Source organism: Hetaerina americana, unplaced genomic scaffold, assembly GCF_022747635.1.
Source record: "Hetaerina americana unplaced genomic scaffold, ioHetAmer1.1.p SCAF_9, whole genome shotgun sequence".
Classification (NCBI taxonomy): Eukaryota; Metazoa; Arthropoda; class Insecta; order Odonata; family Calopterygidae; genus Hetaerina; species Hetaerina americana.
In genome coordinates, this window is record NW_027287538.1 from 62,250,669 (window position 1) to 62,268,345 (window position 17,677).

The window sequence follows — 17,677 nt, forward strand, 5'->3', positions numbered from 1 at the left end:
TACGCGTTCGTGCGTGCGAGAGCTCAAAGAAGGCCGAGCGTGGTGTGCCGACGATTCCGGGAAGCTTCGACCGCGGACCATCTCCCGGCTCTTCCAGTGAACAAAAAGGGCCCCCCCGGCAGGAGAGTTCTTGGTGGCCATAGAATAATGGGGTCGATGTTTAGAAAAGATGATGAGAGATTATGCTGGGATGTAACTGAAGGTTCAACTTCTAGTTCTAGTGGGTTGTCAGCTAAAGTGAGGAGACTATTGAACTTGAACTCGCCTAGTGTTAGCAGTGTCATTATTATTTGTTCAGTTTAAAAACTAGTTAAATGCTTGCGCTGGGATATTAAGCGTTGTTGCCCTTTTCAACAATTTTTTCTCGAAAACAGCTATTCTACTAATTTTATATACAATAAAATGAGAAACTCTTCCTGATACGAAGCTGAAATTTTAATCTTAGGAATACGTATTGTCTCTTGAGTCGTTCTCAAGATAATTTTTTAAATTTATGAATATTTCACCTCTGTTATTGATAGAATGTGAATTTTTTTACTTTTTCGCGTCTAGAACTTGTCTAGAATTTCTGTAATAAACTTTTGTTTCGGGTTTCAGTCAAAATCAAACAAAATGCGTTAATCCCTTATTCCATTAAAGGGATTCAAGGAACTGTGAATGGTGTCTAGGGAATTTTAGAGTAGCATTATCTTTCAGACGAAGCTAATGTCGCCTCTGACAATATTTGTTAACATGACTTCACATTATAGCTGGCTATTAGTAATTAGTATTAAAATGAGGGTGTTTGTTGACCGGAAAAGCTTCTATTTTGTTATATCACGGGAAATTCGTGAAATAATACAAATTCAGCGGTATTGCTCTCCATCATAATTTTCAACAGTTTAGTAAACACTATTAAGGTCAATTAAAAGTTTATCTAGAGGCTTGCTGCCCTATTGCTAACGTGTTGATTACTGATAACGACGTATATTGCTTGTATATTACAATACCATGGCCATGTTTCACTCCCACCGATACGTGAGGCGCCTTGCATTTATCAGGTGGTGTAGGGTCAGTGTTTGGTTGCGAAGGGAAGGTTTTAGGCTTTGCACTATCAGTGTTGGTAGTTGATATAGTAAAGTATATGCATTGTCATAATGGACACTAATTAAAACAATTTTTAATTTTTATATGGTCAGTAAATTGGAATCGGAAGTTGATTCTGGTACCCGATAACATAGTGAACTAAAAGGGAGAAGAACCCTTCCTATAACGTCAGAAAATCTCGTTATGCATCGGAGGCCGCCGGATACTCTCAGCCTCTGTGCCAGTGCAGTTTCTCCATTGCCAACGTATTGGTTACTCGGGACATCATATTTATGTTCATCATTGTTATCATTTGACATAATTAAACCAATGAGTCGTCAGAATAAAAGTGAATTGTGAAAAATAAACTGCGCAATGGAATCCAAAGTTGATCCTGGTAGCAATGCAGATTCGTTTAAAGCGAGACGAGAAACGAGTCACTCAGTGACGTCACAAGTTACTCTGAAGCCCCTCTTCTATTGGCCTTCAAGCCCCAGCTCGATGGCGTCTCTGTTTGATTATTTGTAGAAGGGAAATCCAATGAAGCTCCTCTGAACAGCCTTGTTGTGTTGGAAAATTAGCTTCCGCCAGAGGGCATCCTTAATTATTTAATGCTTGCTTGAATGGTAAATCAGCTTTCAGAATTAAGGGGATCTTTCTATTCTTTATCTTTTCACGTGACGGGATACCCCTGATTTTACACAGTCTGAGATGCTTTCTTTTGGTTTAGGGTCCTTGGATTCATTGCAAATTATCTGCGATGAAGATCTCGTCAGAAAAATTTCCGAGAAACATGTAAAAATAATCCCAAGGGCGTTTGGGTAGGATAAAGGGGTTTGAAAAAGAAGCGCATATGATGAGCGCAAAACATTTGCCGCCATAGAATGGAAAATGGCATTACATATTTGTAAGGATAAATGTTTTTTTGCGTGATTAGCTCTTCTAGCTAGGAATCTAAATCGGAGAGAAGCATTAGAACCTGTGGGGGCGACACAATGCTCGTTTTGGCTGAGATGCATCAACACTTAATTTAAGATACTACTGCTTTTAGTTATTTCTTAATGTTCCAAAAGACGCAATTAGAAGCATAAGTGTTGCTCAGGAGAGGCGAGAGAAGGAAAAATTTGTGTCCTCGAACTTTTGTTGTGAGGATCGCAGCATGGATCGTAGGCGGAGTCGTCAAAAGAGTCACGTGACTCTCTCCACCGCGGGTGGCTCTCCCACATGCACTGCGCAGGGGGGAGGAGGGTGAAAGGACCGAGTCGACCTGTATTCTCTTAGCCGTTATCGCCTGGATGTACATGTTTACTGTCGTAAATATAGGACGTAGAGTTATTAATATAAAATGGGACCCTGGGGTTTAGTGTCAATGTGCACGGTTTTGTTGTCTACCGACATCGAAAACTGGTTTTATGGACAAATCCTGAGTTCTTATTTTTTTCAAAATAGCATAGCCAGAATGCAGCGGTAAGGTACCAACAGGAGATGAGTCTCTTAGGGGTATAAAATGAATGTACGCTGTATATGATGATATTTTTTCCGTCGTAACCTGTATTAAATCGACCTCGAAACTGAAAACGTGATCATTGAAGATTAAACCGAATTTGCTGAATCCAGGTTATGCTGACCAGTAAGTCAAGCATTTGCGCGCGAATATAAATGCGGCATCTGCAATTCCATCTCTGTAGTAAGGCGGTTGGGTTAACATTTTGATATAAGGAGAAGCTTGAATTTCGTATTTAAGTATGGGGGTCTTTTGCTTTCAAAAAGTTAAACGCGTCCATCAAAATGCGGAGCCCTGTTGAAGGTGCACTGTTGACATAGCTCTGGGCGTGGCCTCTCGGTTCCAAAAGTAGATTTTCTTCTCATGAGAATTTCTAGGAGTAAAATTTGATTAGAGTGTTGTAAATTCTCCCTAGTAACCTACGTCTTCATTAATAGTTCGTTGACCTAGTTTCGAGCTTGATGTGGTAGGAAAAATCCACAATGAAGATAGAATTTATAGCGCATTTTATAGAAATTATAGCTAAAAAGATTTTTACTAGGTTTGGCGCTTGATGATGGCACAATTAGTCATAATGCGTGTCGGGTAGTCATATTTCTGTGGTGGAATATTACTATACGTACTTTATTTTTTAAATGAATGCAATGTTAATTTAATGAATGAACGAATGAATCAACTGAATGAATGTTAACTCCAATAATGTAAATACATATTTATTTATATAGATGTAGTTTAATTTCGTTAGATGTATTTTATAAGTGGGTCGTGGTAGTCCAAGGGGTAGAGCATTGGACTACTGACCGGAGGGGATTTTTCGGGTACCAGATCTTCCTGGGAAACCATAACGGGCACAGGGAAAGTTACTGGCTCCCCTACCCTGATGTCTGAATTTCACACGCCGTCGGGCTTAGTACTGGGTGAACTCTACCATCACCAACCAAACCGACCTTCGGGTTGATTACTGTGTTTATGGTGTATGGTCTTTTATAAGCATTTATGATATGCTGACATGCCGAAAACCTGCCTATTTTAAACAATTAAGAGTGAATGGGTGTGAACAGTTGTCTTTGTACGTAATTTTCACGTGCAGGAGCCGAGCCGTAAGATTCATAAACACTTTAAAATTATTCCTGGGCTGTATTGATTGCGTAGTTTCAACATCCACTTCGTAATTTCACATTCATCAATCTCAATTTCTTACAGGAAAAGCGATTCCGCGCTCAGGGATTTAATTTTAGAACCCTATCATTACTATCTCCTTAAAATTCAACGTTTTCAATTTTTAAGAAGTATCAGCAACAATTTGACGCCCACATTTCAAAAATAGTAATTATGCAGATGTTCAGCAGACAAAATAGGTGTCTACGAAATTTTATTTTGTTTCACTACACATGTAAAGGAAATATTCTTGTAACTATCGTTAGCGTTACTGTTTTTTTAATCACAGATATTTCATTAATTAAAAGTTCACATTATTAAGTAGGACAGGTACTTATTTCTATAAAAGATCCCAGTGTCTAATTGCGACAAACAGCACGTGTCGTTGCCAAAAGAAATTTAGGTTTTTCTTGCAATGCTATTTTATTTTTTCCAGGTTAAGCTATGTGTTCGTGGTAAAATCGAAGTTTTGCTGAAGTAGATGTATTTCACGGAATACTTGTAAAATCCATTTCTATGTTACTTGCTAGACACTTCTTGCTAGACTTCTTGTCGAAGTTTTTCGTGGAAGTCTGTGTACTAGATTTCGATTCCAAATACGAAAACCGAAGACCCGGTTTGGTGTTTGGCGTTGTTGCGTCAACGTAAAGAAATCGGAGCGAGCGCCACAATTAAACGCCTACACAAGACTTGCGTTGCGAAAACATACGAAATATCATAAGTGTTTCCTTTAAATCACCGCGGTAAATAGTCGGTCATTGTTAGTTTTATATTTTATTCGTCCTGTGCAGGTTTTAGAAAATTTTAAATTAGCGAAATCACTAAACGCGGCCACTTAAACACGTGATGAATACCACTCTTAGCACTTGCGAGCATCTTTTGAACGTGTGGGGTTTATTACTGATCAGCGCACTCAATATGGTTCGGAACGAGCTATTCGTATTGACGACGGCGACTCTGTGTTGGAACGCCGCGAATTTCGTGAATGCTATTTAAATTGCTTCCCTCCTGGGATCAAGAACAAGTCTTTCCGAGCTCTTTCAGAATTTCAATGGAGTACGTGAGAAATTTATATGCATTAACATGGAAAGCCTCGAGTAAATTCATTGGATCATAAATTCTGTAGGATGGTGAGCAATGGCGTCTATGGAACGCCTAATGGTGATACTGACTGGCCTGTTTCAGCTCTCTTCAACAAATATTTATTTTTGCCATGATGCCACATAATTATTCCGCGGGACATATATGTTTGATTCACTGCTCTCCTGTTCGTGAGCCACCCGTTTTTCTGTTTGCGAGACAGAAGAAATAGGTATAAATATAGGAAATAAGATGTGCAGATGTAATTGCATTTGGCATTCATGCCACATTGATAGTTCTGTTGGTTGATGACGTCTGTGCTCATGTCAGGGAATGTGGCAAACATGTTAATGAAAAATTAAAGCTCAAAACAAATTTAAACTCCTGTGCTGGTCATAATGTAATTAATTTCTTCTGTATGAACATCAAAATTACTGTGAATGGTACTATTTGTGGTGATTACTTCACTTGATAATAACTCAGCTGAGAAATTTTTCAAGATGCTTCTTAATATTCATGTATCTTTTCTGAAATTTCACTTTTAAAACAAAAATATTGTAATCAGTATACTTGTGCCTTTCCATTGATTAGTACTTAGAATTATGAATATGTCTGTGTTATGGTATATGTTCTTATCCCAGTAAGCACCCAAATCTGTGGATTTCTCCATTACAATTTTTTATGGAAGCATGGCCTTGGGGGATTGAGATGATGAGGTGGCTATGGTACTAGCTTCCCACCCAGAGGGCCCGGGTTCAAATGCCGGCGGTGTTGAATATTTTTCAGTGGTATCTCAATCCCTACTTGAGGTACTTTGTAGAGGGCACTTTGAGTGAGTACGCCATCCGTCAGATGGGACTGCGGACCCCTTGGCACCTTTCGTAAAGAGTAGGCTAATGCCAACGCCGGGTTTCTCTCCACCCTTCATCGTTTCCTGTCCATCCCGAATGGCGCAAATGACCTCAGCTGTCGGTTGCCTCCCCTAAATACTACTACTACTAGCATGGCCTTTTATAATATAAGAATACGGGAAACTTTTTGTAAGCTTTCATATTATGGACAATTGGGGATCCTAAATGTATTGCAGTGACACATGCTGTGCCATTGTTTATCATTTATGCAATGTCTCGGCCTACAAAGGCATAAGCAGTGGATGAAGAATTAGGAAGGGCAGGGGAGTAAGACATGGCTGTCTATTATTACAAGTGTTTTTCAAAATACACATGGAGGAAATGGTAAGATGTTAGTAGGAAGAACTAGTGGTAGGAATGAAAGTACTTAGATGGGGAACTTATCAAGTCACTTAGATTTGAGGAAGTTCAAGCTTTAGTTTTCCATTACGACAGTACATCGAAATCATTGCCAACTGCATTATAGAACCGTATGATAGGTGTGGAATGAGAATCAATGAAGGGAAAATTAAGGTGTTGGAGTTGTCAAGAAATGGGAAGGCTGAGATAAATATTAAAGTTGGGGACAAATATATTAACTTCATCATAAAACAAGGATTGCTGCTCTTTTTGGTGAAGATGGTGTGTCTCCGATATTGAGGGTTTCAAATTTATCAACATTAATAAATCATTGTCCAAATATTGTTTACAATCATTGCGGACTATTGTGAATGAGACATTTTAGAATTGGAAACATTTAAATGGTCTTCATTATTTGTTCATACTTAGTATTAATCATCTTTCCTCTCTTCACGTTTATAGGACCAGTATCACATCAAGCCTCAGCTGGTCCATGCAATGGCAAATGCTGAACTGTATTGCCTTGCCCTCTCCAACATCTATTCGGACCCAAACTACCACAGTCTGAATCACATTGGGGTTGTGCAGGCAATAGGGAGAAAGGGAGTTGTAGTTGGACCTCCGTCAGATGGCTGCCCGCTCACAGAAACCATCCTCATCCAGACAAATCCATTACGAGTCGTGAGTATTGTGGAGCCAACCTCTTGAAAAACAAATTCTGTTCTAACCCTCTGTACTGCATGAATTACCAGAATTTTATGGAATTCCTTTATCATAAAAGAAAATGATGAAGTTAAATGAATGATGATATCTTAATGAATATGGAAGTTATTGAAATAAAGATTGTGAAATTAAATTGGCAGAATTAAAATGTGTCATCATATTTTTCTTTCCTCATCTGAAATATTAATTTTAAAGCATTCTATGAAGTGTTAGTTAAAAAGTTTATAAATACCCAAATGAGTAAATAATTAATGATTTTAAAGTGTGTTATGTTCTGAAAACTGTCATGCAGTCTAATGTAATTTACCTTTTTGTGGTATTAGGTTTCTTTAAAGGTTATTTACAGCCAAAATGTTCTCTGTTGTTATTTCCCAAGCAGTTCTTTAAATTTTACAGTGTTCTAGTTTTCCTGAAATGCTTCTCGTTTTGATCCCGCAGGGTGCTCACATGGCTGTTTTGGAGGCCCTGATGGTGCTCTATGCCAAAGAGGTGGTGACACCAGATCGTGTCCTCGCCGCCACAATTCGCTTCCACCCTTCCTCAGCCTCCGTGCCTCCCCCCCAGGGTCACGAAGAGGCCCTCCTCGTGTGGATCAATGGGTCATGCGCGGCCCTTGAGAGGCGTGAGGCTGCACGCTGTCATCAGGAAGGTGAAGGGAACTCCAAGGTGGGTGCCAGGAAGGAGTGGGCTGTGATCAGAGGAGATTAATGAGGAAAAATTGGTATCTGATTCTATGAAAATGCCATCAATGCCCATTGTAAAAGAGTAACAGTAATATTCCCATGCAAATTTTGTAATTGTATGAAGCATTTTGCTGATTTACAGCGTCATTAAATATGATGGTTAAGCTATTAGATAGAACAGACTTTCAATTTTTGTACTGGATGATGCTGTCTAATGTCAAAATAAATCATGACTCTTTAATTTTTCTGTGGAATGGTACTATTTTTCTCTTTCAGTGGATAATTGCTTGGATAAAATTGGATGATCAAACCCCCAACTCTCATAACTATATTTTGTTTATTAACCTGAGCTGTATCTATAGTCACTAACAGATTATTGGTGAAAGTCAAATTATGCCTTATGTTAAAGAATACGAGGCCACCAAACTGATTAATCATATCAAATGATAAATTTGAGTCAGAGTAGAATAAAACAATTCATTTAAGATTTACAAGGCTGCATATTGCTCTGCTTGATTCATAGAATTACAGTGTTAAGGGCTAGTGAATGCTCTTGAGATTGCCCATTAACGTGTTTTGAATGTCTTTTGTAAATGGTGAAAATGATAGCATTTTGATATATTTTTTGCTGAGTACAAAGCTGTGTAAACAGAACATGAAACAGCTTGAACTGTCTGAAATCCTTACTATTGGAAAAAATGAATAACAAATGTAAGCGCAAAAGTAATGTTAAAACTAGGTGTATTTACCTCTGCTGGGCATTGTTGGTACTTAGCTTAGCCTGTACATTCGAGTGTTTATATATGTGTCTTTTTATTTGTGTTAGAGTATAGTAATTATGGGCTAAAATTGATGCTGTCTTATCTTTGATTTTCCCCTCATTTTGCATTGTATGTGGTATAGATTTTCATGTACATATTTTCTGAGTCTCTAATTATTTGGGTAAATAAGGTTATCTGTCAATATAAATTTGCAGTAAATATGTTTTTGCATCTTAGCCAAGGGCTACTAGTTACATTAAAACAATTTCTTTTTATATGAAAGTTTGGGACTTACTTTTGATACCACTTGAAATAAAAATATTTACAGAGCAAATTGAGAGTACTCTTCTCCCTAAATGTCCCTGCTGCTTGGTTAATGGTGGTAATAACACCAATGCAATAAAATTTACAAGTTGGATATTTATGATGGGTACGTCAGATGATCATTTTCTCTGCCTTGCTTGTTAGTTTTCTTTTGATTTCTTTGGCTTTCCATGTGCCAAAATCTCAGATGAAATTATTTACTTTCCAGTCAATTCAGAGGCTCCACGAGGCCAAAAAAATAGAGGACTTAAAGGATGGGGCATGCCTTGCCGCCCTCGTCTGTTTCTACTGCCCGGAGGAGGTTTCGTGGAGTGAGATCCATTTACCTCCACCCCCACCTCTGCCCCCCTTAATGTCTGATGCCATCCACAATCTTTGCCTAGTCCGAGACTTCTGCCACCGGTGCTGTGCGCCTCCCTCTTCGCCGACCTCATATTCCTTCCCCTTCCACTTGGCTCCTGAGGATGTCGCTTACCTCCAAAGGTAAGTGCCTAGGCTACTCATGAGGTTTGATGAATGTAATCCCATGGAATAAGTGATTGATTGATTAATCCAGGAAATCTTAAAGGAAATAAATAGAATCATGTATGAATAAAATATTTCATTGAAGGAAAAAACTGTCAAGTTTGGGAAATAAGTTAGATTGGTTCGGATTTTTTTAACATTATAGAAGATAATCCTTGAAATGTGCTGTATTTAAAATAGATGGTCCTTTGGCCAACATTTTTTTAATAATGTCATATAGTTGTGGAGGTTCGTTGTTACATTTTTAGATCATTTAAGTAGATCCACTAAGAGCATTGGAAAAAAATACAGCATTCACTTTAAAATAAGCCATACCCTTGGTTTTTTCATATTTAAATGAAAAAGATAATTTTAGAGACAATTTTGCCTTCCCTGCAGACACTAACTGCATTTAGCTCAATAGTAATGTTACTGTTTCTCTTTATACCTTTTAATAAGTGAGCAAATTCATTCTGTTCTCAATTGCTCTATAAGTGCCTTATTTAATTTATGTCACAAAGTTGATACCAGTTGGATCACCCTGGTCATCTAGAATTTCAATGCTATGTTCTTTAGATAGGGATTAATCTGATTTGATTCAAATTGTGATCTCAGCAAGAAACCGAATTGGATTTTCCTCAATTATACTAAGACAGCCTGTGTTATATATGGTTAGAAGTTTCAGGTCTAGTCAAGGCAACCCACAGCTTACACTTATGCTTGAAAATTCATGCAAAAATATGTATGCACCTCTTTTAAGGACTTGCTACTTTATTATGAGTGACTGCTTGCCATTAATATGACTGTGTAACAGTGTATTGTTGACTTAAAATTGCAACAGTAATTTCGTGAAATAAGTACAGCCAAGAAATAGGCGTATAATGAGTATTCCATCATCTTAAAGGTCATTTTGGATAATAATATATTAAAAGTCTCCGTAAGTAATTTAGTTGAACGAATAAGTAGATAAGCAACATGGAAAGGGCCAAGGACAGAATAGTTAAAAATGTTGTAATCTCCTTTTCAGACAAGATGAACCAATTTAATTCGTATGTGTGTGAAAATGTCAATCTGAAAAATTCTGCATGTCCGGGGTTTCACCGCGTTGTTGTTTGAAGCCGACTTGCAGAATTCTTCAAGCCACCGCCGCGAAAATCTACGCAGCCAAAATGTCAATCTGTTGTAATTTAGTGTATGCAACTTGTTGGAGGATAGAAGGATATTCTCAATTAGGAGAAAGAAATTTATATGGACATCTTAGTAAGGTTGATAAGGCTGTACACACTAGAAGGATTGAAGTAAAATTCAGGGTTCATATGGAAGCCTACCTGTGTAGAATCCTTGAGAAATTCTCTTCTACAGCATAGTTCTCCATTACAAGAAATTGATTACCCTACATTTCTGAATATAGTTTCCCCTTTTTACTCAAAAAAATTGGGAAGATGAGTAGGGGGACTAATATTTTGGGGAAGGAGAAATGAGGAATCATAAATATTAATCCCAGCTTAAAGTATAGGTAATACTTAATATTCTCCTCTGATTTCAATGATTACAGATAATTTCATGGGGTATTTGTTGTAATAACTCTATTATATGTATTTACTCTCTGGACAAATGTTTAATAATTGTTCACACTGTTATCTCCCATCCATAATAGATAATGTAAAAGTTTTTAAAGTCATTTAAAGTTTAAAAATTGCATCATGCCGTGACATAATATTTTTTCCTAAGGAGGTTATGTCAAGTATTTTGTCCCCTCAATTTATGAAATATAATGTATGCATATGTGCATATCATTCCAAAAATGTTGATTAATTATGATTAATAATTTATTTGAATGCTCATCTAAGCTAGAAGTAATGTTATTAATATCCCAATGTCCTCATCAAGCTTCTACATCAAATCGTTAGATTGTAGTGGTTACTTTATTTTAGCATTAACTTCATCTACAATTTGGATTATTTTCCACTCAATTAAATGGATTTTTTCCCTTTATTGTGTGTGTTATATTTTGGCTTAGATGATGTGTCCTTGGAAAATTATGGTAAATTAGCTTTTCCCACACTTGTGGGCACAATTTTGAGGTAAAATACGCCAATGATCAAAGCAGGAACTTGATGGAGTGGTGTAATGTAGTGGGGAATGATGTTATACTTAATTGATTCCTGGTAGTTTTCTTTCAGATCAAATTAAATGCCACCGTGAAAAGACTCATTTTTTTACATTTCTTGATAAATTTAAGGTTGCTCATTCCCTCTTTCCATTCTATAGGATTTGGTACTTAGTAATATTCATAGAGAATGGGTTTAAAATTCACCGAGCATGTAAATCTTTGAATCCTGGGTGTACTTCGAGCTGTGTGATTTTATAGTCTGTATTTTATCCTGATATTTTTTAAATCACAGGAATTTGTCTCAAGGTTACAATATGAAAGTGGCTCTTTGACCTGTTGTTTTAATAGTAAGGAGAATTTGTATTCTTTAGGTACCATGTTTGGTGTATGTACGAGGGTCATCCGGAAAGTAGTACCCGTTCGTGAAATAAAGACACAAAAGTAAATATTAACAAACATAAAAAATTTTATTTGAAAGAGGATACTTTAAACTACTTCTCAACATAATCTCCAAGCAAATTAAGGCATTTGTCATAACGTGTGACAAGTTTCTGTATTCCTGCTGCATAGTCCTTCGCCGCCAGCTCATTGAGATACGCGAGGGACCCATCTTGCACAAATTTTTGCATAATGCAGATGGTGTTTAACAATTTCATGAACAATTGTTCGAGAAACATTGGGAAAATCGTCCATTACATTGTCTCCATACACCTCCTTTAATTGGCGATGAATATCACATGGGCGAACGTTTCTTGCATTGAGGAATTTAATCACTGCCCTTACTTCACAACTGGCGGCGTTCTCAATTTTTTTAAACATTGTAAACAATCACAGAAACAACACAGGCAATGCTAGCGTCACGCAACTTGGCTCAGAGAAGGCAGACAAGCCACTGAAGCTATCTGACCTCGTCCAGCGGCTACTCGCGTCGTCAGCACTTCATGCGGCACGAACGGGTACTACTTTCCGGATGACCCTCGTAATTATAATGAATTCTTTGTTTTCATATCAGGTGTAGTATTGGACCCTATGGAGGTTTGGAATGACTAATTAATGTGGCACTATATACTTTTTTTAAATGTAAATTTAATAAAGCAGAAATGCTTCAACAAACACATTTCTTGTGGTACCTGTAGCTGGCATCAAAATGTAAGAAATAGATTCCAATATGAAATTATCCTAGGTGCTATGCAACCCACGAAATATATACAAAATTCTGTCATGAGGTGCCAATGATCTTTTCTTGTTCTCATGATCTACTTCTCATGATCTACCATGAGAAGTTTCAGCTTTGGTACAGGACTAGAGACCATTACTCGATAGAATGTTATTCTTCTGGCATTGAATGATTCCTTCCTCTTTGAGTTTCCCAACTCCATATTCTTGTCGTCAATATTGGAACATAGGAATTGGTCTTCAACTGCCATGATTTGTTTAAATCCTAGAGTTTATCCTAAAGTACTCATGAATATGTTTCATAATAATTTTGAAAAATCATTTTACCACCAAATCCTATTAAGATGCTGTCTTGGTAATATAATTTATTTTTTCTTACATTACATGAATATTCTTTCCCAAAGAATCAGGTAATTTTTAAGAAGTTTTTTTGAAGGAAAGGTGAATAATATTGCTGAAGTGTCTATTAAGGAATGTGTGTAGTGAATTGCTTGGAGTGGACTCGTGCATTCTTGATTTACCATTGCATAATTGCGTGTTTGTGAGTTATGTGCATAAATTCCTTGCTGCTGTTTACTAATTGACTATTAATCTGCTAATCAATGTCGACTTTAGTTGTAATTTTTCTGTTTACCATCATTTCTTATGTCTTCCTTAATCAGCACTCTCTTTCCTATTATAGTAGTTCAACTCGACAAAACCTGGTGACATTCTTGGCAGACCTGTTCAACTTACTTGAAATTCATCCCGTAAAATGTGTTCGCTTTCCTGGAGTTTCTGACAGTATTCCTCCAGCACACTTACGTGAAGGTAATAACAGTCATACATTTTCAGGTTCCATGTTAGTAAAATGAAAATAACTTGGAATATTCATATGTAATTAATGCCTGATATATGCAGCCTTTGAACTGCTGGGTAGGAAGAAGAAATCTATGATTATTGAGTATTATGAATATCCTAGGGGAAATGATATTCAATGATTGAAAGTTTTGGTAAAAGTGGGTGATTTTTGGTCATCTCATGTAATGAGATGGAATCCTTTGATTTTATAGAAAAATGTTTGATACCTGACACTTGGCACAGAACTCCACCCACTGTGCACATATCACAAGCTGTTGTTTTCTGTATATTTTGACACAATATTTAAATCGGAGAACATTTTATTTTTTAACGATATTTTCTCTTGTGTTTTTTTGTTTGGTTATTTTATTATTTTAGGGAAGAATTCTAGCTGTTGCACCATATTGTTGCATTGAAATGTCAATTTGTAGGCATTTTTTATCATGTGAGGAAAGTCCGTTCATTATTATTTCAATTATATACAGTTGGACGTATGTCTTCAAAACAAGTTTAAGAACTTAATTTTATTTAATAGTGCACTATTTAAAATGTTTTTAAGTCACATGAAAATTAGATGAGGGATTTTCTCAAAGGGAGAAATTGCAAACCATAACAATTATTAAAAAATTATCAAAGTTTTATATAAGATCTTGTAGCAATAATAGTGGATACATTATTACTGTTGGGGAAATACTAATAAATATGATTAATTCCTAGTTCATGAAACAATTAGCTATCAAAGTTACATGATCAGATGAATGAATCACCTTGAATTACAGTTAAATTTTAGGGGTTGGGTGCTACTGGTACAAGTATCATGCTTAAGATACCGTATTTCATTTGATTATGTAAAATCTGCTGTCATTCAATGCTCTAGTTAAAATGATTTCCTGCCATCGAGTGTTGTTGGGGAAAAGATAGAAAGTAACTAGTGAATCTAGATAGACTAGGGCTAAGCTACAAAATTTTTTACAAGGGCATACAACATCTTATTTTTATTTTATTACTTGTACATTGATTCTCTCTCTTGGCTTCTTGAACAGGACACTGCACTTATGGCCTGGCAAGTATCCAAATTCAGAAATTAATTAGAACACAAAAGGTGCAATTGAGTCAAATGTCAGGATAATACATTACCGTAGATTTGGAACATGTCTTGCATTCACCTACATTCAAGCACAAGTTAAATTATTTAATCTTGACTCATTAATATCAATCTGATGGTATTAATACTATATAGTTAATGCTATTTCTTCCCTTGTTGTTGTATTCTTAAATCAGCATTTTTACCACGTTTGGACATGTAGCTCTGAAGTCATGGGTTTACTTAGATGGATTTATTTTATATGAATGTTAACAAAACGAAAAGTTTATGTGTGTCAAAACAAACCCCCGTATCCAAGTGACACTAAGCAGAAACTTGTGACTGTTGACTCTTATTTGCAGAGCTTTGCATTAGCATCTTGTGCCAGTGCTTCATAATCTACATGATATAATTTAGTGTCAATGTGTTTTACATGCATATTTTATATAAGTATTATCTAAATTATTTTTTGTGTTGATATATCTTACATTTTTATAATGTCCAGAGCTTGCAGTTAAAAAATTCACTGCCATTGCCTCTACATGTTGATATAAATATTTTTGCTAAGTGCTTAGAAATGATACATTTGTTTCTTAAATATTTTACCAATTTCTACGAGAACTTATGAGTCTTTTAGTGCTCATTTAAGGGTTAATAATGGTCTATAATATATGAATCTGAAATACGTAATGCATGGCATTCTTTAATCAAAGCTTTTCTGTGGTATATGTTTATCAATTAAGACAAATTTAATAGTTGTTTTGATAAATTCAATATGAGAACTACCATAAAAATCCAGGTACGCATACAACCAACGTCCAGCTAAGTAATTTTGCCATTCATTCAATTTAAGTATAGTTCATAAAATTAGTCAAAGTTATGAATAATATTGGTGTTATTTTCCCTTCCTTTTTTGTATTGAAATTCAACACATCTGCAATTGCTAATGCTTGGGGAAATGATTGGAATGTGCCCATAATTTCCCCTAAATTACTAACACTTCTTCCCTCAGCTGTTTGGTCTTCAACACCCTCTACTCTCTTGTATGATTCTTGCTTGTGGTGAATTTAGTGGTTTTGAAAGTATGGCTGAAATACAAGGGAATGTTCCTTAAAAATACATCCCATTTGCGTGCTGATTGACATGACTAGTTGTGTTGTTTTGTAGAATTTTGTTAATATGTGATAGCCTAATCAGTTGCATACTTTTTCAATTGGATTGAAATAAGTAACGTGAAAAATGACAGAACAACATATTGGATCCAATTTCTCTTTTCCTTTTGTAGCAAATACAGACGCTGACACAGACAGACAGTCAAATGTTTGATCTTCTTTAATGAAATTATCCAACCATTTCATAGAAGTGTCACTCAAATGAAGCTGAAATACTGATTACTGAAATTGTTTTGTGTCAAGTGAATTAACACTGATCTATTGTTCCTATTCTCAATAAATGATTCTAGGAAAAATAGCCAGCAGTAAAATTGCATAAAATATATGCATTTCATCATAAGATACAGCCTTAGACCAACCAATAGACATCTTGTCTCATATATTAACTTGAAATATCCATGTATCAAGCAGCAGTGTTCTTGGAAATCTGACTTCTGGCTACTTGATGGTTTCTGTGCTGCCACATATGTAATATACCAGTTTACTAAAATGAAATAAGCAGGACTCTAAGATGTTTGAATTATGAATTGATGATAAAGAACACTGTAGCAAATTTGGCACCGCACTGTTGCCTAGAGAAAATTGGATTATTTTTTTCTCATCTGCTTGGATTTAATCCTTGTGTCATTGACCAAGCAGCCATTCTTTAAGATTTTTGAGGTTTGAGAGGGAATGGCAGCCAGCAATAGATATTTTCCTTGGGAGACTCCATTTTCCAGGGGTAGGACTGCCCTTTTCTCTCTTACACTCTCTCCTCCTTCTTCTTCTGTCATTGTTTCTGTCCCATTGTGCTTGGCTCTGCCCTTGGTCGTCCTCCCTGCAGCCTATCCAAGGAATAGCCAAGGCGTTGCCCACAAGCGTAGCTTCCAGCAGTCCATCTCTCCCATTCCCGACCTTCGCAGTGGTCTGGCCAGCCCAATGGCTGCCGCCCAGACACCCCCTGCTACAGGTAATAGTCATTTGTTTGCGTTTGTGTGTCTGTCGTTGGTGTGTAGACCATCGTCTTCGTTAGCATGCGCTGGGTTAATTTATACTTTTCATTTTTTTGTCCCCCCATCATATTGTTCCCTTTTTATTTTGCCGTCTTTTGCTAACTTTCTGTTCTCATTGCTCTCTGGTCTTTAGTTAGATTTGTGTCTTTAATAGCTATGTTTCATGTTTTAGTTGGTGTTGTTTTGTGCTTAGAAGTTGGTTGTCTCAGATTATTTTGCGATTTGAGGGGGGTTTTCTTGTTTTTTGTCTTGGATTTGTTTGAGTTGTTTTTTTTTTGAAGTGGCCATTGTCATTGCTTTATGGTGTTGTGAAATAATCTTTCCTTTTGATGCAGGAGAGGATTATATTAAAATTTTAAGTTGAAGTTTATGTCCATACTTTGCCCCTCAAATGCAGGATCAATTGTATCTTTAATATATCAATTCACTGTCTGAAGATTATTCATCATCTCAGTGGTGCAAAGACTTGCCTTTGACTATTAGGGTCCTGAACGCGGGCTGGGATAGTTGCAAAACTAAAAAAATGTCTCAATTGGTGCCTCTAAACTTAAATGCCTTCATATCTTTAGATTCAGCTAGTGTAGTGTTATCAGACCTACCTTTTCAGTAGTTAATACATAGTTTTTTCTACACTCTGAACTGGCTTCATCCATAATTTCTGTAAAACATTTTTTGGGAACTCTTCTTAATCTGGTCAAATCTGAAAGTTGATTTAATTCCTCTTACTGGATGACAGACTCATTCCTTGCCTAAACAATTTCAAACTTCTGAGTACATGTTGTTAATGCATTAATCATTCTTTAAAGTAAAAATGCCCTAGTTTTGGCATTAAAACCTATGTTTGAAGAAGAGGGAGGTAAGAAAATCTGAGAAATTCTGCCAGTTAACTTAGGAAAAATAATATTATCTTTGCTTTCTACAAAATAAACTTATTCGTCGACTAGTTTCGTTTACACTGTAACATCATCAGGACTAGTGGTACAATATACATTTTTCTGAGTTATATACTCGGTCGGGTAGCGGTAGGGAGGTGGGGGAGTGTAATTAAGGAAAGGAGAGGTGTAAGAGGGGGGGGGGAAGGGTTGGGAAGGGAGCGTGGGTCTGCGTCATGGGGATTTTTTGGGGTGTAGAATAGGAATGTCCAGGAGGGGTGAGTGGAAAGGGAAGAGGTGGTCATTAGTTATCTTTTCCTTCTTCTTAACCATTTTTAGAATTTCTAACTACTCTCGGATATCCAGCTGCGTCCCT

At 36.5% G+C, this 17,677-nt stretch overlaps 1 protein-coding gene across 5 annotated transcripts in view; it reads left to right on the plus strand.

Annotated features, from left to right (window-relative positions):
* The window catches only part of Patronin (calmodulin-regulated spectrin-associated protein patronin), a 218,546-nt gene that overhangs the window by 138,876 nt on the left and 61,993 nt on the right, over nucleotides 1-17,677 (plus strand). For 4 of the 5 annotated variants that reach the window (XM_071597469.1, XM_071597471.1, XM_071597472.1 and 1 more), the window contains exons 3-7: nucleotides 6,520-6,738; nucleotides 7,219-7,446; nucleotides 8,757-9,031; nucleotides 13,024-13,151; nucleotides 16,261-16,386. In XM_071597469.1, the coding sequence (XP_071453570.1) occupies nucleotides 6,520-6,738; nucleotides 7,219-7,446; nucleotides 8,757-9,031; nucleotides 13,024-13,151; nucleotides 16,261-16,386 (976 nt within the window). The remainder of the gene's footprint in view (nucleotides 1-6,519; nucleotides 6,739-7,218; nucleotides 7,447-8,756; nucleotides 9,032-13,023; nucleotides 13,152-16,260; nucleotides 16,387-17,677) is intronic. The other variant, XM_071597473.1, reaches the window with a different exon arrangement.